The sequence below is a fragment of the Anolis sagrei genome, chromosome 1 (assembly GCF_037176765.1).
Source record: "Anolis sagrei isolate rAnoSag1 chromosome 1, rAnoSag1.mat, whole genome shotgun sequence".
In the NCBI taxonomy this organism is placed as follows: Eukaryota; Metazoa; Chordata; class Lepidosauria; order Squamata; family Dactyloidae; genus Anolis; species Anolis sagrei.
The window spans coordinates 12,611,594-12,639,086 of record NC_090021.1 but is presented as its reverse complement, the minus strand read 5'-3'; the positions used below and the strand labels follow the sequence as shown (position 1 = coordinate 12,639,086).

Here is a 27,493-nt window from a genome sequence, read left to right as displayed (position 1 = left end):
GGATAAGTCACACTCTCTTATGGTCCTTCCACACAGCCATATAACCCAGAATATCAAGGCAGAATGAGCCCCTGGTGATGCAGTGGGTTAAAGTGCTGAGCTGCTGAACTTGCTGACCGAAAAATCACAGGTTCAAATCTTGGGAGCGGTATGAGCTCCTGCTGTTATCCCCAGCTTCTGCCAACCTAGCAGTTCGAAAACATGCAAATGTCAGTAAATCAATAGGTACTGCTCCGGCCAATAGGTGGCAGCTCTCTGTGCAGTCATGCCAGCCACATGACCTTGGGAGTGTCTATGGACAACGCTGGCTCATAGGTTTAGACGTGAGCACCAACCCCTAGAGTCGGACACGACTGGACTTAATGTCAGGAGAAAACCTTTAACTATCAAGGCAGAAAATCCACAATGTCTGCTTTGAACTGGATTATCTGACTCCACACTGCCATATAATCCAGTTCAGTGTGGATTTTATTCAGATGTGTAGAAAGGGGCTTCAGTCTCGGTGGAAAACAAATGCAAACCTCCTATGTACAAATCTTGTCAAGAAAACCCCAGAAGAGATTTGCCCTAAGTCAGAAAGGGCAACAACAGTAAAAAAAATTAAGAACCAATGGGAGAATCTTGGCGCTTATCATTTTGTTTGGGACTGAAATTTCACTCTTGAGATTTGCCTTAGAGTTGCTTAAAATTAGAAATGACTTGTATACAGGCAACAATATTAAATGCAAAGGGGAGAAATATTGAAGATTAGGCTAAAATCAGCAAAGGGGAATCAGTGTGGATCGCTTCAGGTAGTGAGTCATGGTGTTGTAAGTGGGTGCAATGTGGGCTGCCTGTGAGCTGCCTGTGGTTGTCGTGGGTGTTGTACTTATGGAAGGAGCCGTGTCCACGTGGGTGGTGTCGAAAAGGCTGAAGCGGGTGGTTTGGGGATGGGATGCATGACTAGGTGTGAATACGGGGAGGACCAAAGCGGGCGTAACAGGGAAGGTGTTCACCAAGGATGCATCTGCACTGCTGAATTAATGCATTCTGACACCACTTTAAATGCCAGGGCTCAATGCTATGGAACTGTGGGAGTTGGAGTTTGGTGAGCCATTAACACTCTTTGGCACAGAAGGCTGAAAACCTTGTAAGAATATATCTCCCTTGATTCCATGGCAGGTCAAGTGATGTGATGTCAGACTGCATACAGTGTACAGTGTAGATGCACCCTAAGTCATGGGTCCTGTGACTTGTCATTTTTGAAGCCTGGTTTTACATTTTTATTGCTATGTTTTAATATATGTATTGGTTGGTCCTGAAAAGGTCCGTTGGTTGTTTTGCTTGCTTGCTTGCATGCTGGTTGCTTCTGTGGCGAGAGAATCAGCCGTCTACGAAGACGTTGCCCAGGAGACGCCCAAATGTCTTGCAATCCTGCGAGGAGGCTTCTCTCATGTCTCATGCTCATGTCTCATGTCTCATGCTGGAACACCTCAGCAAGCGAGAGTCCAAAAGTGGCAGGCTCAAAGCCAGAACCTCAACCAATGGCTGATACCAAATGAGAGACTCCGCCCTGGGCACACACAGGACTGAGCGACTTGGAAGGCGCTGAACAGACTGCGCTCTGGCACCACGAGATGCAGAGCCAACCTCCAGAAACGGGGCTACAAAGTGGAGTACACGACATGCGAGTGTGGAGAGGAGCAAACCACAGACCACCTGCTGCAATGCAACCTGAGCCCTGCCACATGCACAATGGAGGACCTCCTTGCAGCAACACCAGAAGCACTCCAAGTGGCCAGCTACTGGTCAAAGGACATTTAATCAACTACCAAACTCACACATTTTGTATTTTGTCTGTTTGCTTTGTTCTGTTAGGAATGTAATATAATTGACTGGTTGCCCTGACACGACAAATAAATATATGTATTGTCAAGGGCTTTCATGGATGGAATCACTAGGTTCTTGTAGGTTTTTCAGGCTATATGGCCATGTTCTAGAAGCATTTTCTCCTGACGTTTCGCCTGCATCTATGGCAAGCGTCCTCAGAGGTTGTGTAATATATGCTTTTATTGAAAGTATTGTATTATGTTGTTTTATTTTAACTGTGTTGTGCCATAAGGGGAGTCAGTTAATACATTATTATTATTATTATTATTATTATTATTATTATTATTATTTTACTGACACAAAAAATCAGTATGTCACAGCAAACGAGATCTATATGCTGGATTTCATATCACAAAATCACAAAATCACTTCCCAAGCGTCTAGGACTGTGTGATGTATTTTCGAATGATGTCTGCAGATCCAAGTAAGGTGGCCTTTTGCAGTTGACAGATTGTGATTTTGTCAATGTTTATTGTTTCCAAATGCCAGCTGAGATCTTTTGGCACGGCACCCAGTGTGCCGATGACCACTGGGACCACCTGTTCTATTTTATGCCAGAGCCTTTGCAATTTGATTTTGAGGTCCTGATAAAGGCTGAGTTTTTCCTGTTGTTCTTCCTCAGTGCGACTGTCACCTGGTATGGAGACATCAATAATCCAAACTTTTTTCTTTTCCACAATCGTGATGTCTGGCGTATTGTGTTCCAAAACTTTGTCAGTCTGGATTTGAAAGTCCCACAGTATTTTTGAGCGTTCATTTTCCACTATCTTTGCAGGTTTATGATCCCGCCAGTTCTTTACTACTGGCCCGTGGTACTTGTGACAGTGAATCATTTGGGCCACAGAGTTGTGCCTCTGTTTGTAGTCTGTCTGTGTGATTTTCTTGCAGCAGCTGAGGATATGATCCATGGTTTCATCAGCTTCCTTGCACAGTCTGCATTTTGGGTCATCAGCTGATTTGCCAATCCTAGCCTTAATTGCATTTGTTCTGATGGATATTATTATTATTATTGCCCCAAGGAGTTTGCAGAAAGACTTAGTCAAGAGTGTTTAGAGCGGCAGGAAATCTGTGGTCTTTGTCTTAAAGCACACTTGTGGTTGCCTTTTTTTGTTTTCCTGACAGAGTGGGTGCGGCCATTTAAAAAGAGTAAGAGGTTAATCAGAGAACTCTTTCATGCGGCTTCCTTTTCCTGCAAGCCATACGATTTGTACACACTTGGTTCTTGCTGAGTATCTTGATGGATGAGAAGACGATTGGTTGGTCATCCACAGATGCTGGATGATGGGATGCACCTAGTTCATTGCTAAAGACTTTGGGCCAGGATCCACACTGATCTATAACCCAGTTTCAGAATGCGGATTAGCTGCATTGATCTGGATTATAGGACAATGTAGATCCTTACTTACTTACATACTTAGGCGATCCCTCAATGGACGAGTAAGATGGTCTTCCTTGATGACTATTTTTGTGGGTTTGTAGGTGGCTGTGGAGCCCTATTCTTGACCCGCATCTTCTCCCACAGTGAAGGCATTGGTTTCCAGGTGGAAGGCAGTTCCGGTCAGGGTTGGCTTGACGCGCCTTCCTCCTGGCACGTTTCTCTCTTTCACTCTCCACTCGTGCCTCCTCGAATTCTGCAGCACTGCTGGTCACAGCCGACCTCCAGCTGGAGCGCTCAAGGGCCAGGGCTTCCCAGTTCTCAGTGTCTATGGCAGAGTTTTTAAGGTTGGCTTTGAGGCCATCTTTAAATCTCTTTTCCTGTCCACCAATATTCCGTTTTCCGTTCTTAAGTTCAAAGTAGAGCAACTGCTTTGGGAGACGGTGGTCGGGCATCCGGACAACGTGGTCGGGCCAGCAGAGTTGATGGCGGAGGACCATCGCTTCAGTGCTGGTGGTCTTTGCTTCTTCCAGCACGCTGACGTTTGTCCGCTTGTCTTCCCAAGATATTTGCAGGATTTTCCGGAGGCAGCGCTGATGGAATCGTTCCAGGAGTTGCATGTGACGTCTGTAGACAGCCCACGTTTCGCAGGCATAGAGCAGGGTTGAGAGGACAATAGCTTTATAGACAAGCACCTTGGTATCCCTACGGATGTCCCGGTCCTCAAACACTCTCTGCTTCATTCGGGAAAATGCTGCACTCGCAGAGCTCAGGCGGTGTTGTGGCAGCCATCGACACCGAAATGTAGATCCAGCCTGAGAGGCATTGCTACATAATGTTGTGATGGATGCCAATTTATTATTTATTTATTTACAGCTTTTATATTCCGCCCTTCTCACCCTGCAGGGGACTCAGGGCAGATTACAGTGTACACCTATATGGCAAACATTCAATGCCAGTTTTTGACATACAAACATATACAGACTTACACAGAGGCTATTTAACTTTTTCTGGCTGCCAGGGGAGCTGTCGCTTTCATCGTCCATCTGCGACACTGATGAAGCACTTTCCGCATTCCCCACATGCTTCCCCGCTGGAATGCTTTGCTGGAGTCTTTTTTATGACCTCATAAATCAGTTAATTTAGCCTCCCCACACTTTTTAAGGTGGTACCTTATTTTCCTACTTGACAGATGCAACTGTCTTTCGGGTTGCAAAGGTCGACAACAGGCTACACAATTATTGGTTGGAAACCCACTCCAACCTGGGCTGGCTTCAAACTCATGACCTTTTGGTCAGAGTGATCTTAATGCAGCTGACACTCAGCCAGCTGCGCCACAATCCCGGTGCAATGTAGGGTGTATCTACCAACCTTTTTTTGACCAGGGACCACTTTGAGCAGGGACACCTTGACCAAGGACCCCTCTCCAACATTAGTACCAAAAGGGTTATGAATCAGTTTTTGGTCAACTTTAGATTCGGTTTGGATATTTGGGGTGCTGATTCAGAAAAGGATCCCATAACAAAACTTTCTCAAACTTTGTTTATGGGAAATCTCTCCTTCCTTTTCCCAAGCTCTACCATTTTCAAATTCTTGTTCTCCAGTTCTTCTAAGCGGTGTCCTATGCCAACCACACCAAGAGACAAAATGTAATGCCATTTTATTCATTTCAGCCCAGTTTTCTAGTTTATCTTTGTCCTTTTGAATTCTGTACCTATCTTCAATGGGACACATAATCTCTTTACAAGCATCTTTCTTTTTATTTCCATAGTATCTGAAGATCAGATGCTGGCTGTTGATGAATATGACCTCAACGTGGTCCGGCTTTGCTTTCAAGCTTTACTTTGTGACAAACATGGAAACTGCACAATACCTCTTCCTCCAGTCATCTCCAACCCTATTTATGACAACCGTAAGTAATACCTGAGTGAGATTGTGGTGACCTATATCAACATTTCTACTGATGCCTTGGCCATGCTAATTCATCCTAGAGGTTGTTCCCAGGCAAATGGTATTTGCAATACCATTCAAAAGATTCTGTGTGAAGCAAATCCATTCCAATAAGTACAGGTACATAAGTGTGACAGGAAGGAAGGAAGGAGCAAGGGAGATTGGAAGATGACATCTTGACCAAAATCCTTCATCCACTAAGAACGCTGTTGGGCGAGTGGGCTTATTAACAAAATAACCTGGGGCTTCTGTCACTGAAGGTTCTTACACCAGGCCTTCCTCATACAGAGGCCTTCTCACACTGAGGCCTCCTCATACTGAAGGCTCTCAAACAGATGCCACTCATACACTGAGGCAAACTAACACTAAGGCCTACTCATAATGAGGCCTACTAACAGAGAGAGGCCCTTCTTCTACAAAGACTTTCACAGACTGAGGCAAACTAACACTAAGGCTTTTCTCCCACTGAGGCATCTCACAGAAGGAGGCCTTCCATATACATTCATATATGAACGGTTCTGGCCCAGATTACCTGTTCGAACATATCTCCTGCTATGAACCATCACGAAGCTTAAGATCATCAGGAGAGGCCCTGCTCTCAATCCCACCACTCTCGCAAATGCGGTTGGTGGGGATGAGAGACAGGGCCTTCTCGGCAGTGGCCCCCCGTCTGTTGAACTCCCTCCCTAAGGATATCAGGTTGCCCACCTCCCTCCTGTCCTTTAGAAAACAACTGAAGACTTGGCTCTCGGGCCAGGCATTTGATTAGGGGCCAGCGGCAATAAGAAAATGAAATTTGGATTTTTGCGACATGGATTATCCTGGCTTGGCTTGATTTTACTGGCACATTAACCTATTAATTTATTGTTAAATTGTATTGAATATGTACAATGTTTTAAAATGATTATATTTTGAGTTGTAGTTTTTATGATGTTTATGTTGTTGGCATCTTCTGATGCTCATGTGAGGCCGTGCTGAGTCCCCCTTGTGGGGAGAAGGGCGGGATATAAATATATGAAATAAATAAATAAAATACTGAGGCAAACTACCACTGAGTCCTTCTCATACTGAGGCCTACCAACACACTGAGGCCCTTCTCCCACAGAGACCTCTCACAGACTGAGGGGACAAAGCTACAGGCACACCTGCTTATATTGAACTACAGCTTTTGCTGAGTCATTGCATCCATTTAACCCTTTCAGTGCTTGACTCACATTTTTTGTAATTAAAAATACCTAGTTAATTTTAATATTTCTGACAAACACTAGGTAGATGTGCTAGAAATCATATAAAGTATGCCTCTTATTTAAGGTATGGAAAGCTTGTCCCTTATCAGATTGGAAAGTGGCTCATATTATAAGGGATGTCACTTGTTTTTGGCTAGAAAGCTTTCCTCCTATTGAACTAAGAAGTTTCTTTCAGAAGTTTCTTTTTCTATAAACTGTACAAGATGCCAAAAAATCCTGTATCTTCAGGTGTGAGTCCTTCATAAAGAGAAAAATGTGTATTTCATGTAATTTTGGTATGGGGAAAATATGTTAATTTTGATTAGAAAAGATAGTTGAGTATGAAAACAATATTTTAATTGAGAACATCAGCTTGTTACTTTGCTATTTCCTGCTTGTTGGTGCTACATGTCCTGAATTTTGACTATCCCTTATTGCTATTTTGGGGAATTCTGGCAGTATCACCCCAGAAAAGGTAACTTTTTCAAGATCTGGCCTAGTTTCTCATACTACTCAATGAGTAAATCTTGTGTGGAAACTCCAAATATGTCCAAATAAGCACCCATTTTTGGGTAGATAGGACTTGCCGTTCCTCCAGCCCTTAGAAACATTTATTTTCTGAACTACAGCTCCCAGCATTCCCAGGGCAGTATATTCCATGAGATTTATTTAAGGCTCTATTTACTGGTTTCATCACATCTCAGAACTGAATCGTGTGTTTATTATGTTAAACATGAACATGTAAGTGAGCTTGCTTTGGAATTAGTCTTGGACAGTATCTTACATCTGTTATAATACTTAGAAGCATAGAATCAAAGAGTTGGAAGAGACCTCAAGGGCCATCCAGTCCAACCCCATTCTGCCAAGAAGCAGGAATATTGCATTCAAATCACCCCTGACAGATGGCCATCCAGCCTCTGTTTAAAGGCTTCCAAAGAAGGAGCCTCCACCACACTCCGGGGCAGAGAGTTCCACTGCTGAACGGCTCTCACAGTCAGGAAGTTCTTCCTCATGTTCAGATGGAATCTCCTCTCTTGTAGTTTGAAGACATTGTTCCGCATCCAAATCTCCAAGGAAGCAGAAAACAAGCTTGCTCCCTCCTCCCTGTGGCTTCCTCTCACATATTTATACATGGCTATCATATCCCCTCTCAGCCTTCTCTTCTTCAGGCTAAACATGCCCAGCTCCTTAAGCCGCTCCTCATAGGGCTTGTTCTCCAGACCTTTTATCATTTTAGTCGCTTTCCTCTGGACACATTCCAGCTTGTCAATATCTCTCTTGAATTGTGGTGCCCAGAATTGGACACAATATTACAGGTGTGGTCTAACCAAAGCAGAATAGAGGGGTAGCATGACTTCCCTAGATTTAGACACTATGCTCCTATTGATGCAGGCCAAAATCCCATTGGCTTTTTTTGCCGCCACATCACATTGTTGGCTCATGTTTAACTTGTTGTCCACGAGGACTCCAAGATCTTTTTCACACGTACTGCTCTCGAATCAGGCGTCCCCCATTCTATATCTTTGCATTTCGTTTTTCCTGCCAAAGTGGAGTATCTTGCATTTGTCACTGTTGAACTTCATTTTGTTAGTTTTGGCCCATCTCTCTAATCTGTCAAGATCGTTTTGAATCCTGCTCCTGTCCTCTGGAGTATTGGCTATCCCTCCCAATTAGCTAAGGGTTGGCTTCTGTGTCCTGACAAAAAAAGGAAATTTTCTGTACTTTACAAAAATATTTTTAAAGCCATCCTTTTCAGCTCCCCAAAATCCAGACTATGACTCAAAATAGAGAATATTTGGAGTTTGCAAAATGGTGAGGATTATTATGCTCTGTGTATCAACCTTTCTCGCTAGTTTTGCGTGTATTTTGGAGACACTCATCCTCTGAAGAAAGAAAGAGCCTTGTAGAACTTCCTTCCTCTCTGCCCTTCTGCTCTATTTTTGGAAAAAGTATTACGGTAATAGCTTACCTTCTCCCTCCACCAATTGTTGTTTCCTTTTTCCGCTTAGGTGCCCCCAAATCAGCAGAACTGAGAATCTGCCGGGTGAACAAGAATTGTGGAAGTGTGAAAGGTGGAGATGAAATTTTCCTCCTGTGCGACAAAGTTCAGAAAGGTAAAAATGACCACTTCCAGATTTCCTTTTGCGTGGCCTGTGGGACAGGAATGCTACATCAGATGTCAGTTACCCACCTGAGAATCTATGAAAGTCCATTAATGACTCCATCAGCTCCAGTATGAAGCAAGCTGGGATCTGCACCACCCAGAACATGAATTATGGCAAGGTGTCCTTGCCTGAATCTCTTGATTAGCATGTGATCTCAACATCACCAATAATAATAATAATAGCCGGGGTGTGCCGCAACTAGTTAGTAACCAGCTGCATTAAATCACTACAGAGTTCAAAACCAGCCCGGGTCGGAGTAAGCTTCCAACCATTAATAGCCTAGCTTGCTGTTGACCTATACAGCCTGAAAGGCAGTTGTATCTGTTAAATAGGAAATTGAAGTACTGCTTTATGCACAGAGGCTGATTTAACTAATTTACGACACCATAACACCTTCCAGCAGCGTGCAGAAGTATGAAGAAGTACTCCATCAAAAGCACATGGTGTCACAAGTCGACAGTGGAGTGGCAGAATCAAGAATACCCTCATTAAGTGGCCAGAACCAAGCATACCCTCGTTAAGTCGAAAATGCTGGAATGTTAAATTGCCTCTTTATCTGTCTATATATGTTGTATGTCTAAATGGCATTGAATGTTTCCCATGTGTATGTGAATTGTAATCTGCCCTGAGTCTGGAAGGAAAAAACAAAAATAGTAGGCATAAGTTACTTCCAGCTTGATTTTGACTTACTTTCCAACAACATGACCTGACATGAGGGTGAGAGATCACTCTTGCACCTTTCTCAGTTGCCTATTACTGAGTTATAGTCCACTGGTGGAGAAAAGTGAAAAGTGACTAAAGAAAGTTTTAGTACTTAATGTGCGGTATCACCTTAAGCAAATAGTTGCAGATCTTCACAACTTCTTTCACTATCTCCAGTCAATGAAATAGCATATTCAGCATTGGTTAAATAAATGGAAATTTGATAAATTCACGGAGGAATCTGAGTGGAAGCTCCATGTTTGAAAGCACCATAACTTCTGGGGGAAAGCTGTGGGAGAGAACTCATATATGCTCCTATTTAAAAGTTAAATAGCCTCTGTGTATGTCTGTATACATTGTATGTCAAATTGGCATTGAATGTTTGCCATATATGTGGACAATGTAATCCGCTCTGAGTCCCCTGCGGGGTGAGAAGGGCGGAATATTAAATACTGTAAATAAATAAATTTATGATGGGCTTCCCTGAAAAATGTCTTCAACTACCGTCAGGTGCAATGCGGTTATAATAATAATAATAATAATAATAATAATAATAATAATAATAATATTTCAAAGATGTAAAGAGCTTGTAAACGTTAGGATTTTTGACTACAAATCTCCTACCTCCTAATGTCTCCATTCTCTGGAACTTGTAGGGGCTGTGTTAGCACAGCGGATTAAACTGCCAGCTGCAGAAAATCTTTCTGACCTGAAGGTTGGCAGTTCAAAGCCGCAGGTCAGCGTGAGCTCCCGCCATCAGCCCTAGCTTCTGCCTACCTAGCAGTTCGAAAACAATAATTTGAATAGATTAATAGATGCTGCTTTGGCGGGGAGGTAATGAGCTCCCATGCAGACATGCTAGCAATTTGATCAGGAAGGTGTCTACAGATAATAGGCTCCTCAACATGGAAAATGGAACAAGAGTACCTTCCCATGGCCGGAGTAAAGCATAGTCTCCAGATGTCAGAGATGAAAAGGGGGAAGACTTCGCCTCTGTCTGTGTAATGTCTGTCTTAGTTATTAATTGTATAACGTCATTGAATATTTGCCATATATGTATTCTGTAATCCACTCTGAGTCCCCTCAGAGAGATAAAATAGAAATAAAGTATATTATTCTTATTAGTAGGGAGGAATGATTTTTCTAAGTGATATCTTTTGTTTAAGCTGTCTTAAAGACTAACTTGCTCATAACCCCTGCAAGTGGTTGTGACATTCTGAGCAGAAAGCAGAACTGTTCCTTGGTTTTTGAGTTTCAGTCAAATAACCGTGTGCTCTTTGCTTTTTATTTTCCCCTGCTGACCTTTGGTTAACACTGACTCTTTGTCTTTTCGGTGAACAGATGATATAGAAGTGAGATTTGTCATGAATGAGTGGGAAGCCAAAGGAGTTTTCTCGCAGGCCGACGTGCATCGCCAAGTGGCCATTGTCTTCAGGACCCCTCCTTTTTACAAAGACATCTCTGAACCCATTACTGTGAAGATGCAGTTACGAAGGCCTTCAGATCAAGAACTCAGCCACCCTATGGACTTTAGATACTTGCCAGAGGAAAAAGGTACTACCACTATCAGAAGAAGTTAAGGGACTAGAGCTCCCATCAGGCCACAGCTAAGCTAGCTGGTGTTGATGGGAATTGTGGTCCAGTCGTATCTAGAGGGGCACGTAGTGGCCACCTCTGTACTACATGATGTATTCCTTCTGGAAGGCTGAAATGTTGGCTGGAATCTGGCTCTTGTGTGTCTTAATTCCCTTACATGTGTGTTTGTAATTTTATTTTGCTGGCCAATGTACAATGGCTCTTCTACTTTGGGCATATCAACATGACTCACTAGAAAAGATGATAATGCTTGGTAAAATGTAAGATAGTAGGACAAAAGGAAACCCAGACTATTTGTTCAAACAAGGACCTAAGATTGTAAGACCTGAGCAAGGAACGTAATGTCCAAGCTCTTGAAGATCTCTCAGTCATAGTGTTGCCTTAGCTGAAGTTGACTTGATGGTAAACAATCACAGCAAGAAAAACTGGATATATTTGATCATGATTACATAAATGGAGTTCCACGAATGTAAACTGTTGTTTGTCCCAACTAGAGTAAAGCCATTGAATCATTTGGGTTTATCTATGTATTGGTTCATCATCCAACAATTGGCTCTATCACAGTGGTTCCCAACCTTTTTTTGATCAGGGACCACTTTGATAAACATGAGTACCAAAAGGGTTATGAATCAGTTTTTGGTCAACTTTAGATTTGGTTTGGTTATCTGGGGTGCTGATTCAGAAAACGGGATTGGATAGACCACATCAGCTCTAGCTTCTGATACAGAACATATGCCATCCAGTAGTTGTCATCTGCTCACCCACAGAAAACCATATTTAATAATCTAGAGCTGATGTGGTCTAGCCAATGTAGTTTTCTCAATCAGCACCCCAAATAACCCCACGAACAAGCCTAAAAATGAAGATACCAAGGCACCCCCACTTCCAGGAGGAGGAGAAGCAGCAGTCAAGAGGCTTGTTGTCGCACCTTTCATGAGTAGTCAGCTTTTCCCCTCTCGACATCCCTGTTGCCTTGGCACTATAAGAGGGTTTTGTGAGATCAGTCGCCCTCATTGCAACGGTGTAGTAATGGTGAGGCCGTGGACTAGATTTTAGTTCTTGGGGACCACTGACGCTCCACAGACCACAGGTTGGGAACCACTGCTCTATCAAGTTGAGATTAACTGCCAGGATGCAGTTATGAAGTTGAGCTTTCTGGGACGGTGCATTTAAGGAACATCAGTGCTTCCAGTATTGTTGTTATGTGTCTTCAAGTCATTTCCAATTTATGGTGCCCCAAGGCAACCCTGTCATGGAGATTTCTCACCAAAGGTCACACCATGGCTATACAAACCACTGTACCACATTGACTTTCCACCTTCAGTATCCTACTTGATTAATTGGGATTGCAGAAACAATATGTGAGGGGAAGTCTTAGGGAGGAGGGAGCAAGCTTGTTTTCTGCTGTCCTGGAAACTAGGACGCGCCTAGTGACTTCAAACTACAAGTTTGAACAATGACTTCAAACTACAAGAAAGGAGATTCCATCTGAACATGAGGAAGAACTTTCTGAGAGCTGTTCTGCAGTGGAATTCTCTGCCTCAAAGTGTGGTTGAGGCTCCTTCTATGGAGGCTTTTAAACAGAGGCTGGATGGCCATCTGTTGTGGGTGCTTTGAAAAATTGTCCTGCTTCTTGGCAGGGGGTTAGTCTGGATGGCCCATGAGGTCTCTTCCAACTCAATGATTCTGTAATTCTATAACCCCTGTGCATACCCCATTCACAACAGAACAACAATTAGGCAGATGGGGTTGCATAGTGCCTATATCTAGTAGAAGGCTAGTGTAATGGAACTACCATGCAGCTATGCTAGTCTAGATTTACACCATACATGTGTGATTTAAGATTTTGGTGATTACTTCTGTAAACTGATAATACATTTCATTGGCTACATATTGTCTGGCAGACTGGAGGAGCTAGATTCCAAAAAAGGAACTTTCCCAAACTCCAGATTTGCATTTGTCTGTTCTCCCAATGATCAATATATCTCGGCCTGCATTTGCCTGAGAGATTCTGAGAGCTGTCATTGAAAAAGAAGGTAACATTCCCAGGTTCCGGATCGGGCTCCTTTGCTAGTGTGGGATTTGCTATCACTGTTCCATCAAAGCGCAGCCTGGTTAACACAGGAACGAAATAGGTCAGTCGGTTTACAAGAACCTCAACTTGGAATCCCTTCCTCATTCGCACCCACAAAGTTCTTGCAGTCAGGAACATGCCTTTAACCTTTGCTTTAGTCTTATTTAACCTTGGGTTTTTGTTTTTTGCTAGACAACTTCCTCATCTATGGCTATAAGTATTGGCTCTCTTCTAAAGCAGAAGATGCGCCCAGAGATTCATATGATTGGATTTGCAACATTTCTTTTAATTTGGAAAACCCCTAGTTCTTATGCCCAGCCCAGACTTTGCTGCCTGAGGCGGAGCAGAAAGCGGCGCCACCCAAACCTTGCCAAGTTATTTTGGCAAATGAGGAAAAAAAACCCACAGGCATTTCTCCTTGACTCTGATAGTAGCACTACATTAAGAAGAAATTAAATAATCAGCACTTTGCTGCCTCTATTCTGCTACCTGACATGCTTGCCACACCCTGCTCTGAGTTTGGAAAAGTTGTATTTTGGGGGCTACAAATTCCCCTAAACCACCAATAAAGCATGGCCTCTGGATACATTATCTTGCTGTATAAGATATCATGCTATATTCCTATGTATAATTAAACCAAGCCTTTAAAAAGTGTAGAATTGTGTCTCTCTGTGTGTTGATAGTTCTGTTGCTAACTGTAATGCCCTTTTCCTTCTCTTTTTAAAGATCCTTACGGCCACAAGACAAAAAAACAGAGGATGCCAATGAGTTTACAAAAGCTCATCCAAGACTGTGGTAAGGGCACACCTGCTTTGTTCTCATGCAATGTTTTCTTGTGTTGTAGGTTTTTTCGGGCTATCTGGCCATGTTCTAGAGGCCTTCTCTCCTGACGTTTTGCCTGCATCTATGGCAAGCATCAGGAGAGAATGCCTCTAGAACATGGCCAGATAGCCCGAAAAAACCTACAACAACCCAGTGATTCCGGCCATGAAAGCCTTCGACAATACAATGTTTTCTTGTTTTCTGCTGCCCTGGAAACTAGGACATGGAACAATGGCTTCAAACTACAAGAAAGGTGATTCCACCTGAACATTAGGAAGAACTTTCTGACTGAGAGCTGTTCAGCAGTGGAACTCTCTGCCTCAGAGTGTGGTGGAGACTCTTTCTTTGGAGGGTTTTAAACAGAGGCTGGATGGCCATCTGCTGGGGGTGTTTTGAATGCAATTTTCCTGCTTCTTGGCAGGAGGTTGGACTGGATGGCCCATGATGTCTCTTCCAACTCTATCATTCTCTGATCCTATGATCCAATGTCTTTTCCTTTTCTGCCTTCACAGAGTTTGGAATTCAATTGTTTTGCTCCTGGTTTTTTAATGTTTTGCAGAAGTCATTTTTATATACATTTAATATGGGTTGTTGTAAGTTTTTTCGGGCTATATGGCCATGGTCTCAAGGCATTCTCTCCTGATGTTTCACCTGCATCTATGGCAAGCATCCTCAGATGAAGGCGAAACGTCAGGAGAGAATGCCTCTAGACCATGCCCATATAGCCCGAAAAAACCTACAACAACCCAGTGATTCCGGCCATGAAAGCCTTCAACAATACATTTAATATGCTTAATGCCAATTCATAATTAACCTGGCCTCAAAGAGAGGGAAGAGCAAACAAAGCTCCATCTTGCCTATGTCCAGAAGTAGATAGAAGGCCTTCATCCACCCCAACTGCCACTGGCCTGGCCTCAGAGGGAGAGAAGAAGAGCAAACACAGCTCCATCTTCCTTAGGTCCAGAACTAGAAGGTCCTCATTCACCCCAACTGCCACTGACCTGGCCTCAAAGAGAGGGAAGAGCAAACAAAGCTCCATCTTGCCTATGTCCAGAAGTAGATAGAAGGCCTTCATCCACCCCAACTGCCACTGGCCTGGCCTCAGAGGGAGAGAAGAAGAGCAAACACAGATCCATCTTGCCTAGGTCCAGAAATAGAAGGTCCTCATCCACCCCAACTGCCACTGACCTGGCCTAAAAGAGAGGGAAGAGCAAACAAAGCTCCATCTTGCCTATGTCCAGAAGTAGATAGAAGACCTTCATCTACCCCAACTGCCACTGGCCTGGCCTCAGAGGGAGAGAAGAAGAGCAAACACAGCTCCATCTTGCTTAGGTCCAGAAATAGAAGGCCCTCTTCCACCCCAACTGCCACTGACCTGGCCTCAAAGAGAGGGAAGAGCAAACAAAGCTCCATCTTGCCTATGTCCAGAAGTAGATAGAAGGCCTTCATCCTCCCCAACTGCCACTGGCCTGGCCTCAGAGGGAGAGAAGAAGAGCGAGCACAGCTCCAACATGCCTTGGTCCAGAAGTAGATAAAAGGCCCCCACCCACCCCATCTGCTAGTGGCCTGGCCTTGGAGAGAAAGAAGATGAGACAGTACCTGCTGAACATAATCGCCTCCCATACTGCCACCCCCTTTTCCTTTTGCTCTCGGAAAAGAGATCACTTAATTAACAATTTGTTTTAGTGTGCCTAAGCTAACAATTTGTTTTCTTCTGCTAGGTCCCTATGAGAAGTCTAAAGCTGGTTCCTTGTTCCAGACACCTTCCAGTGAAGGAAAGATGATTAAGAAAGGTAGAATCTCCCTGCCTGTTTTATTCTTTCCAAATTTCATCCTCATTCCTACCACATTTGTATCTTCACCTCTCTTCTGGGCACAGTGTTGAAGAATCATTGTAATATGGCTAAATGTTCCCTTGATTTTTCTGAGTGTTGTTAATTCTCTTTTACAGAAGGGAATCTGTATCACCCTCAAACTGGATCAGTCCCAATGGAAAGAACATCCATGAACACTCTTCCAGCACAGCCATATTATTCTCCTTCCATAAACAACCACTGTTCCAATGGGCGCCCTGTCCCAATGGGCCCCATTAAGCAGAACGGAGCTCTGCCATCATGTTGGCGTTCCTCTGCTCCCTCCTTTGATGGCTACCTGCCCGAAGGCAACTTCTCAGGGGATATGTTGCCTCCTGGTTTACAGAACGGTGGCTCTCCATCACTACAACAGGAGCAGAGCCTGAATTGGGTGAACCAGAAGGACAAGAACTTCTACAGAACATTCATCAACACAAGGAATGGCCCGGGGGCATCGTTAGCATCCCTGCCATCATCTTCACCACCATCAACAACTCAACAAGACCTACTCAATGTCTCCAATACAGTTGCCAACCGCCCTTCTCACCCCGTCAACGTCACTGTGGCCAATGGCCTCAGCATGGAGATGGATGATGCCAGATGTTCAAGTGTAACCTTGGAAAAGGCCTCCTTTGCCCAGGTTTTAAATGCAAATTGTCATGGGCAGCAAGTGCAACCCATACCACATCATGGTACGTCAGCGGAAGCAGTTTGCAACTCCTCTTTGAATTCCATGTCCAATGCATACCAGTCGCTGCCCTTCTCTTATCTGGAGAGCCTCAGTGAAGTGAGACCACCCAGCCAACCCGCTTTACAGAACTCAGGCAATATGTCCAACAATCAGTACTTTAGTACGTATTGCACCCAAGACGAAGAGCTCCTTAATGCCTTTGAGGGCAGTTTTGATGCCATGCTTTAAATTGTATCAAACTTCCAGGCTGAGCTAGACAAAAATGGCCATGAGGTATATCATGGTTTCTATCAGTAGGAAAACCAGTTTTTCATATGACTGAAATGGGAGAGGTCGTGTTTCTTTTCAGGTTACCTGTATATATCATGTTTAAACAATAATGTGGCTATTTTAGGATTGTGGATTCAAGGATGATCAGATAGCTTGATATAGTTTTTGTGCATTTTTTGCTTTCTAAAAAGCATCCCCATGTTTGTATTCATGTGCTGCTGGGAAAATGTCGGTGGAGAAGGTTTACTTGGTTTTTTAAATAACATTTTAAAATGGTGTCCAGCTAACTCTTACTGCAGTGGTTCTCAACCTTGGGTCCCCAGATGTGTTTGGCCTTCAACTCCCAGAAATCCTAACAGCTGGTAAACTGGCTGGGATTTCTGGGAGTTGTAGGCCAAAAACATCTGGGGACCCCAGGTTGAGAACCACTGTCTTACTGGATTGAAAACTATATTCAGAATTTGTTTTGTGTGTTGATAAAAGCCAGATGGATTCTGAAGTTGATACATTCCATACATCCCAACTTCTGATTCCCTATTTTTGTATATATATTTTTAATTACCAAAATATCATTCACAATTATAGTACACAATTGCAGTATATCTTTCTCTCATTATAAGAAATTTGCACATATTTATTAGATTATAGTATTTCAGCTGCATATACACTCTTTGTCAAATAAGCTTTAACGCTATACATTTTCAGCAGATGAAGATGGACTTAGATCATATTTGTTTAAGCTATACATTGGAACAGTAGGATCAATAGACCAAATAGCCAGAGTTTTTGATAGCCCCTAAATCTAGTTCTGGTGCTGTTTTCAATGGAACAGATGCCACCTTCTGTCTGTCTGATTACAATAGAGTCTCACTTATCCAAACTTCGCTTATCCGACACTCCGTATTATCTGACGTGCCTTGGCTGCTTCTGGCTTGGAAGAATAAAAAGAAGGCTCTTCCTCTTCCTCAGAGAATTGCAACAAGGCTCCCCTCCCTCCCTTCCTTCCTTCCTTCCTTCCTTCCTTCCTCTCTTCCTTCCTTCCTTCCATCCCTCCCTCCCTCCCTCCCTCCCTCCCTCCTTCCTTCCTTCCTTCCTTCCTTCCTTCCCTCCTTCCTTCCTCTCTTCCTTCCTTCCTTCCTTCCTTCCTTCCTTCCTTCCTTCCTTCCTTCCTTCCCTCCCTCCCTCCCTCCCTCCCTCCCTCCCTCCCTCCTTCCTTCCTTCCTTCCTTCCTTCCTTCCTTCCTTCCTCTCTTCCTTCTCTTGCTCCTGCTCCAGACTCTGCTTCCCTCCTTGCTGTCTCTCTCCTCCTTGGGGCCTCGCATTCAGCCGAGGTGAGGTTTCGGGGAAGCAGCCTCTGCATGGGTAAAGGGGGAGCCCCACCGAGGTTGTCCACTGTCCTGGCTGACCGTCAGCCCCACTCTCTGGTGCTTGCTCTATCTCTCTCTCTCCAGTAGCTCTATGAAAGAAGGAGGGAAAGAAAGTCCTCGCTCTTTGGCACTCTTGACCTCGGCACCCATCCTTGTCTTGCCCCTCTCCCTGCAGCCCCAGCCCTCCCTCCTTCTCTGTCCCCCACTCTCTCTTGAGCCAGCAGTGGAAATGTTTGCTTTATGGAAGAGGAAGGGAAAGAAAGAAAGACAGGTAGCAGGCACTGAAGGTGGGAGGCAATGCCTACCTTTGCTCGGGTTTAATAGGATGTTCCTTAATCGCTCCGTATTATCTGAGATTTTTGCTTATCCAACATTCTGGTGGCCCGTTTATGTCGGATAAGCGAGACTCTAAGGTAAAGGTAAAGGTTTTCCCCTGACATCAACTCCAGTCGTGTCCTACTCTGGGGGTTGGTCCTCATCTCCATTTCTAAGCCAAAGAGCAGAGCCTGAATTGGGTGAATCAGAAAGACAAGAACTTCTTCAGAACATTCAGCAACACAAGAAAAGGCCTGAGGGCATCATTATCATCCCTGCCATCATCTTCACCGTCATCAACAACTCAACAAGATCTACTCAATGTCTCCAACACAGTTGCCAACCACCCTTCTCACTCCGTCAACATCACTATGGCCAATGGCCTCAGCATGGAGATGGATGATGCCAGATGTTGAAGTGTAACCTTGGAGAAGGCCTCCTTTGTCCAGGTTTTAAATGCAAGTGGTCATGGGCAGCAAGTACAACCCACCTGGAGAACCTCAGTGAAGTGCTCTACTACCATGGAAGTCCTCTAACCATGAATGGTCAGTGGTTAATCAAAGCTTGAAAACCTCCTTTTTGGAAATAACAATTTTGCTAAATCTTCAGCCATCATGGCCACTGATCATTCATGGTTAGTGGACTTGCATGGTAGTGGAGCACAGAATCCATTCTGGTGATTCTTGGCAAGGGGTTGGACTGGATTGCCCATGAGGTCTCTTCCAACTACATGATTCTATAGACTTTAAAGGGAATTATCAAAGGAACTGAGCTTCTTTGGAGGCTGGGACATCACTACTATCCCACCAACATGGAAGTCACAAACCTTGACTATCATTAGTCGTGCTAACTGAAAGATTCTCAGGATTGCAGTCTAAAGAAAAGGTATTGTTTCCTAGCTTTGTTTCAGGAGTACAGATATACATTAGAAGACTCAATGACAATCAGAAAAGCGCAGCATCTGTCATCCTGGTCAATCTTTGCAGAACCATAGACGCACAAAGGAAAATATGGCAACCACATTGCAGACACATTGCAGAACTGAACCAAGGATATTCTTATTGGAGAACATGGAAATACTAGATATTCGTTCCAAAGTACATTTGCCTATACCAGTTTGTCTAGAAGAAGCCTCATCTTAGAGGACTTCCTTACTGGAGTTGCTCATCCCTTGTTTTGGTCCCAACCTGTAGACATTTGACAGCTATGCCTTCGTCTTGCTCTTCTTTGATTATGAATGCAAGATTGCTGTGGTTGTTATTGCAAAGTGAAGACTTTTAAGAAGGAATCATTGGAGTTGTAGTATTGAGTTGACTTCTTTCATACACCACAAACTAAAATGGAAGTCACTTATGGAAATGTGGAAGTCTGGGCTGAATATAGAGTTCCCTCCTACAAAGAGAATAGGAAGCCATCCTCTTTTGACACCTGTTTCAAACATGACTGTGGAGGCGATCTGTTTGACTCAACTTCATTTCACTATATGAATGACTTCTTCATCTTACACCACTTTGGTAAAAATACTCAATGGAGTTCCTCCATCTGTGATCCAGACATGACCAACCTTATGGAATAGAGGAACCAAATGTGCAGGTTGTGTTACAGTGTTATATCACTGAAAAACATGGTTCCCTTATTTGTAGAATGGATCAGACGTAACCTAAAAACTACATGGAGGCAACATAGGGCACATCTACACTTAAGTCAGTTTCAAACAGGGATTGTAGAAAGTGGTTTCCCTATGTAGACAATTACATAGAAAATCCTGCAACAGTTTAAGGCTCTTATGGTGATTACGCAAAGCACTGATGTGCATTAAAGGCTTTCTTTTGTGCACTTTTGTATGGTTTCGTTGCCAATACGCTACAGTTTGAAACTAGCATTGAACTGCATTAGATGATCAGTGTAGATGGGGCTATAGTCAAGTTTTGGGAGAGTATTGCTTTTGTTACAAGAAGATAAGTTAACATGGCCTGAAAACTCTTGCTTGCTAGACTTTTCTGTGACAATATGCTTTTTGTTTCATCCATAGATCCCTATGGATAGTATTATAAGGGGGCTGTTTTATTGGTTTTAGTGATATGTATACATTTAATTGTTGTGCGTTTTCCCGGCTGTATGGCCATGTTCCAGAAGCATTCTCTCCTCACGTTTTGCCTGTATCTATGCAGGCATCCTCAGAGGTTCTTCCAGCAGTCACCAGCCAATCCATCTGCAATGCCAGAAATACAGTTTAATGGTTTAACATTAGAAAATGTTGACCATTTCTGCTCCCTTGGAAGCCACCTCTCCACAAAAGTAAACATTGACACTGAAATACAACACCGCCTGAGCTCTGTGGTTGCAGCATCTTTCTGAATGAAGCACAGAGTGTTTGAGGACCGGAAACATGGACTGTCTATAGATGTCACGTGCAACTCCTGGAATGATTCCATCAGCGTTGCCTCCAAAAGATCCTGCAAATCTCTTGGGAAGACAGGCGGACAAACATCAGCATGCTGGAAGAAGCAAAGACCACCAGCATTGAAGCTATGGTCCTTCACCATCAACTTCGCTAGACCAGCCATGTTGTCCGAATACCCAATCACTATTTCCCAAAGCAGCTACTCTACCCCGCACTCAAGAATGGGAAACGAAATGTTGGCGGACAGGAAAAGGGATTCAAAGATGGGCTCAAAGGCAATCTTAAAAACTGTGTCATAGACACCGAGAACTGGGAAGCCCTGGCCTTTGAGTGCTCCAGATGGAGGTCAGCTGTGACCTGCAGTGCTGTATGATTTGAAGAAGCACAAATGGAGGGCGAAAGAGAAATGTGCCAAGAGAAAGTCGCGTCAAGCCAACACCAACCGGAACCACTTTCCACCTGGAAACCAATGCCCTCACTGCAGGAGAACATGCAGATCACAAAAAGGGCTCCATGGCCACCTATATATCCATCACCAAGACACATCACTTGGTGGACCATCATCCTCAACCTACGAGGGATTGCCTAAGTTAGTAAGTAAGAGGTTGTGAGAGCAGAGACTGCTTCTGGAACATGGCATACAGCCCAAAAAACTTACAACAACCCAATGATTCCAGCCATGAAAGCTTTCAACAATACATTTACTTGGACATAAGTCCAACATAGAAGACTTTTCTTGCAAATTCTCACACGTTGACTTTTCCTACTAGTTAAATGCTTAGCAAAACTGGGCAATTTAAAATAACCTCCTCAATCCATGGATGCCTTGGTAACTTTATCATGTTTTGTGAACTGTCTCTGATTTATGATATTTACATGCATTTGTTGACCATTATTTAAACATGTTAGACCTTCTCCACCTTCATAAGAATGAATGTTATTTTTGCAATTATGTGTTGTCTTGTGTGTTGTTTTGTTTGCATTTAGCAAATCTGTGTTACAATAATAGTAATGACTGTGTCATTGTGAATTTTGGGGTTTTTTTATTTTAAAAAACACACAAGACAAGCTTTGAAAAATGTTGAAATAACTTTTTTAACATTGAAATTTCCATTCTCACATTGAGGAGAAACTTCTTTTCTGCAAAGACAAATATGTCCTCCAACCCAAATATGGGGATCTGGGTGTTTTTCTATTTGTATTATTACTATTAGTCTTTTTTTAAAATAAATAAATAAATAGTACTGTCAGTATTCATAAATGTGCTGATGTGGAATCCCTGCCTTGTCCTGTGAAAAAGTTTTATTTCCTCCCTTTTGAAATAGATTATGAGTAATATAAGTGTAATGTATTATGTGTAGTTCTTAGTGGTGTTTCTATGGAAGAGGCCATGCCAACATGTACCATATGGAAAGACGTACTTGTGTCATTTGGGAGTTGTAGTTGCTGGGATTTATAATTCACCTACAATCAAAGAGAATTCTGAATTCCACCAACAATGGAATTGAACCGAACTTGGCACACAGAATTCCCATGACCAACAGAAAATACTGGAAGGGTTTGGTGGGCATTGACCTTGAGTTCTGGAGTTGTAGTTCACCTACATCCAGGGAGCACTGTGGACTCAAGCAATGATGGATCTGGAACAAACTTGGCACGAATGCTCAATATATCCAAATGTGAACACTGGTGGAGTTTGGGGGAAATAGACCTTGACATTTGGGAGTTGTAGTTGCTATGATTTATAGTTCACCTACTGTCAAAGAGCACTCTGAACCCCACCAACAATAGAATTGAGCCAAACTTCCCAGACAGAAACCCCATGACCAACAGAAAATATTGTGTTTTCTGATGGTCTTTGATGACCTCTCTGAGTTGTTCCGACCCCCAGGTTGAGAAACACTGAGTTAAAATCTCAGGAAAAGTGTAGAAAGGAGCTTGGGGAAGTTCCTTATTCAGACTTTGTTGTTTTATACCACCAAATTGGTCTCAAGCTATGACGACCCTATGAATGAGAGGTCTCCAATAAGACCTGTTCTTATCAGTTTGGGCTGTGTGTCAATCTATCTATGATATCAGTCCTCCTCTTTTCCTACTGCCTTTGACTCTTCTGGACATTATCATCTCTTCCAGTGAATCAAATTGTCTTATGTTGCATCCAGATTACAACCTAGTGTAATTCATAGTCTTAAATCCAATTGCTGGACACTTGAACCAATGGGATTTTTGTGACTCTCAATGTAACGATTCAGCGAGTCTACTCCGCTTGGGATTCGGGATTAGATTTAGACCCAAATAATTTTCCCAAGGTGAGTTCTCTTTGTCCACTTGCTGAAAGAATGGTGCTCTGATGAGAAGTTCAGTACTTGCACAGAAGTCCAATGGATGCTTCTTGTATTTGTCTGAAATGTGGTGGAAGTCCTTAGTGGTCATGTAATATCCCAAACTATGGTGTCTCATTTGAAGTAACATAGAAGAATCATTCCAGCTGGCTCAGTCAGCATGTCAACTTACAACCGTTCTCATGTTGTTCAAAAGTTCTCATGTACATAGCTCACTATGGAATATTTTTATATAGACAGTTATTTTTGGTACAGTTTTTTGTTGGTGTATTTTATTGTAAATAAACTCATTTCAGCACACATGGTTCAGTAGGCATTGTTTGTTTGTTTATTTATTTATTTACAACATTTATAGCCCCCCTTTCTCAGCCATACGGCAACTCAAGGCGGGTCACAGATTGGCACCATTCAATGACAGGCATTCATAAAAGTGCCATTAAAAACAATCAACATAACAATATAAAACATAAATAAAAACTGTTAAAACATATAATCATCAGTGTCATCAGTGTTAAAAACATTTTCCATTAACATCATCTGGCCATTCCATGTTCGTCATTAATAGTTTCATGTTATCTATTCCGCTGCATTCTCAAAAGCTTGCTCAAGGAGCCAGGCCTTCACTTTTTTTCGGAAAGTCAGGAGGGAGGGGGCCAATCTAATATCCCTGGGGAGGGAGTTCCATAGCCGGGGGGCCACCACTGAGAAAGACCTGTCCTTCATCTTTGCCAATTGCACATGCGAGGTGGGATCGAGAGCAGGGCGTCCCCAGATGATTGTAAGCTCCTAGATGGTTCCTAAGAGGAGATACGTTCAGGTAAGCTGGGCCGGAATTGTTTAGGGCTTTATAGGCTAAAGCCAGCAGTTTGAATTGTGCTCGGTAGCAAATTAGTAGCCAGTGGAGCTGATGCAATAGAAAAGTAGTGTGTTCCCTGAGCGCCACTCCTGTTAGTAACCAGGTTGTCGCCCTTTGGACCATGTGAAGCTTCTGAACAGTCTTCAAAGGCAACCCACATTGAGTGCATTGCAGTAATCTATTTGGGATGTATCAAGAGCATAGACCACCATGGCCAAGTCAGACTTCCCAAGGTACAGGCGCAGCTGGTGCACAAGTTTTAACTCTGCAAATGCTCCCCTGGTCACTGCCAAAACTTGGGGTTTGAAGCTCAACGATGAATCCAGGATCACACCCAAGCTGAGAACCTGCATCTTCAGGGGGAGTGCAACCCCATCCAACATAGGCTGTATCTCTATCCCCTGTTTGGCCTTTTGACTGACCAGGAGTACCTCTGTCTTGTCTGTGGATTCAATTTCAATTTGTTATTATGGTTGCTGTGGTGTGCCTTCAAGTCTTTGCCAACTTATGGCGACCCTATCATGGGTTTTGGAGGTGCTGAGAGTGTGAAACGTGTTGGGTTTCCATGTCCTAGTGGGGAATCGAACTCTGGTCTCCATACTTGGATGCTTCAACCACTACAGCACACTGGCCACCATGTACTCTAGTGCATTTACCCATCATACACTCACTACCTAGGCCAAGTTTATACGAGTAGTTTTTACTTCTACTTTGCAAAGAATTGGATAGCGAGGAATCAGCATTGGAGACCTTTGTTTGAACTCAACAAATGCTCAACATAGTCACTCCAGTATTGCTCTTCTGTTGAGAGACAGCAATAAAGAATTCACCCAAATTATTGTCAAAGGCTTTCATGGCCGGAACCACTGGGTTCTTGTGGGTTTTTTCAGGCTATATGGCCATGGTCTAGAGGCATTCTCTCCTGACGTTTCGCCTGCATCTATGGCAAGCATCCTGAGGTAGTGAGGTCTGTTGGAACTAGGAAAAAGGGTTTATATATCTGTGAAATGACCAGGGTGAGACAAAGGACTCTTGTCTCCTGCTTCCTCTCTGTTGTTGTGTTGTTGCAATTTTAGAGTTTCTAATACTGGTAGCCAGATTGTGTTCATTTTCATGGTTTCCTCCTTTCTGTTGAAATTGTCCACATGCTTGTGTATTTCAATGGCATCTCTGTGTAGTCTGACATGGTGGTTGTGAGAGTGGTCCAGCATTTCTGTGTTCTCAAATAAAATGCTGTGTCCAGGGTTGCAACAGCACAACAACAGAGAAGAAGCAGGCAGGGACATCTAATTACCTCTCAACAAAAGTTTGCCCCAGGCACAGTCAGGCCATTGTATGCTAATCAAGGTGGTCAGTTGAAACATTCACACCTAGCTCCAGGAGACAAGAGTTCTTTGTCTCACCCTGGTCATTCCACAGATATATAAACCCTTTTGCCTAGTTCCAACAGACCTCACTACCTCTGAGGATGCTTGCCATAGATGCAGGCGAAACTTCAGGAGAGAATGCCTCTAGACCATGGCCATATAGCCCCAAAAAACCTACAACAACCCATTCACCCAAATTGCTTAGTTTCATGGCCGGAAACTGCAGTGCCAATTGACAGTAAGCACAAAGTGTTTGCTCAAGGATCTAGTCCTAGGGTGACATCTACAGGCCTTGTTTCTCTCTTCTTCTGATGCAGTTTTGAGCCAATTCTGCACTGAATGAACCTGAAGTTTTGAGACAACTCCTGCTTGAAATTTGACAGGAAAAGCAGACCTTGTTGACCTTTTGTAGAAAGAAAACCTGGTTGAGCAAAGAAAGATCAAGATCGAATATGGATGGTGGTGGGTCTTGTGATTTAGGTGTTGGGAAAATTCCTCTTAGTCAACTTTCAGAAGATGTAATAGACCCCCGATTCACAGCTTACGCTAAGTCTACAGGTGGCTTTCCTAGAGTTCTCCTCCAGAATCACTAAAGCTGTGCATCTACGTTTGCGAAACAGTAGGTGCAAAGCAGAAAAGATGAGTCACGCCAGAGTCATCTCTGCCAGTCACGAGGTTGACCATCGCTGGGGAACGATCATGAATGGCTCTGGATATGCATCTCGCCAAAGCCTCTCCCTTATTTTAATAATTCAGTACATTTGCATGTCACAATTCAGTCACAGTACTCAAGACGGAAAGGGTTGTATCCGAGTCATAATGTGAAAGGAAAAAGAGGGGAAACTCACGATGAAAACATCCTCGACAGATGGCCATCCAGCCTCTGCTCTATTTATTTATTTCATGTCAAAAGCATTGCATAAAATAGTTTATGTAAAACTGATAAAATAAAGGGATTACAAGCTGCTAGATAGTTTTAGACCAAAAACGGCAACAGCGACTGCTTAAAATCCTTCAAAATGGAGGAGGCAGTGAGTTCAGACATAGGACTCCACAAACTTACTTTCACCATCTTAGGACTTAGTTTAACAGCTAAACACATCGTTCGGCTACTCAAATGTTGGATTTCCACACTTCTTCCAACATCCTTCCAACATAAGAATAAACCTTACATAGGGTTGTTGTAGCTTTTTTGGGCTATATGACCATGTTCTAGAAGCATTCTCTCCTGACGTTTCACCTGTTGTGAGGCCTCACCACCTCTGAGGATGCCTTCCGTAGATGCAGGTGAAACATCAGGAGAGAATTTTTCTAGAACATGGCCATATAGCCCGAAAAACCTACAAAAACCCAGTGATTCCACCCATGAAAGCCTTTGACAGTAAATTAAACCTTACATAGGTTTGTTTTTTTTGTTGTGTCAGGAGCGACTTGAGAAACTGCAAGTTGCTTCTGGTGTCAGAGAATTGGCCATCTGCAAGGACGTTGCCCAGGGGACGCCCGGATGATTTGATGTTTTTATCATCCTTGTGGGAGGCTTCTCTCATGTCCCAGCATGAGGAGCTGGAGCTGATAGAGGGAGCTCATCTGCCTCTCCCCAAATTCGAAACTGTGACCTGTTGGTCGTCAGTCCTGCTGGCACAGGGATTTAACTCACTGCGCCACTGGGGGCTCTACCTTACATAGGTAAGATAAAGGTTTCTCCTGACATTAAGCCTAGTTGTGTCTGACTCTGGGGGTTGGTGTTCATCTCAATTTCTAAGCCAAAGAGCTAGCGTTGTCCATAGACACCTCAAAGGTCATGTGGCCAGCATGACTGCATGGAGCATTATTACCTTCCCACTGAAGCGGTATCTAGTGATTTACTCACATTTTGAGTGTTTTCAAACAGCTAGGTTGGCAGAAGCTGGGGCTAACAGCGGGAGCTCCCTCTGCTCCCTGGATTCGAACTAGACCTTTCAGTCAGCAAGTTCAGCAGCTCAGCGGTTCAACCTGCTGCACCACCAGGGGACCCCTTACATACTATACATACCCCTTTCATACTATAATAGAATTATAGCTGTTCCTAATGAAGCTTTTGCTCAGTTTTAGATTCTAGAAAGACAAGAGGCCAAGATCCCATATCGGACACATAACTATGTTGTGACTATGTTTTGACAACTCCTAAACCCACTTTCAAATCCAGGTAGTTGTAGCAAGATTTGCAACCATGGGCAAAGTGTGTAAAAAGAAACACTGTAACACGAAACA

General features: G+C 43.4%; 1 protein-coding gene across 1 annotated transcript in view; it reads left to right on the top strand.

Moving 5' to 3' along the window:
* Positions 1–23,324, top strand: part of REL (REL proto-oncogene, NF-kB subunit) — a 60,418-nt gene extending 37,094 nt beyond the window's left edge. Inside the window, exons 5-10 of the mRNA XM_060754620.2 lie at positions 5,016–5,156; positions 8,430–8,534; positions 10,629–10,841; positions 13,684–13,752; positions 15,501–15,572; positions 15,731–23,324. Coding sequence (XP_060610603.2) covers positions 5,016–5,156; positions 8,430–8,534; positions 10,629–10,841; positions 13,684–13,752; positions 15,501–15,572; positions 15,731–16,551 — 1,421 coding nt within the window. The 3' untranslated portion in view covers positions 16,552–23,324. The remainder of the gene's footprint in view (positions 1–5,015; positions 5,157–8,429; positions 8,535–10,628; positions 10,842–13,683; positions 13,753–15,500; positions 15,573–15,730) is intronic.
* The last annotated feature ends 4,169 nt before the right edge of the window (positions 23,325–27,493 follow it).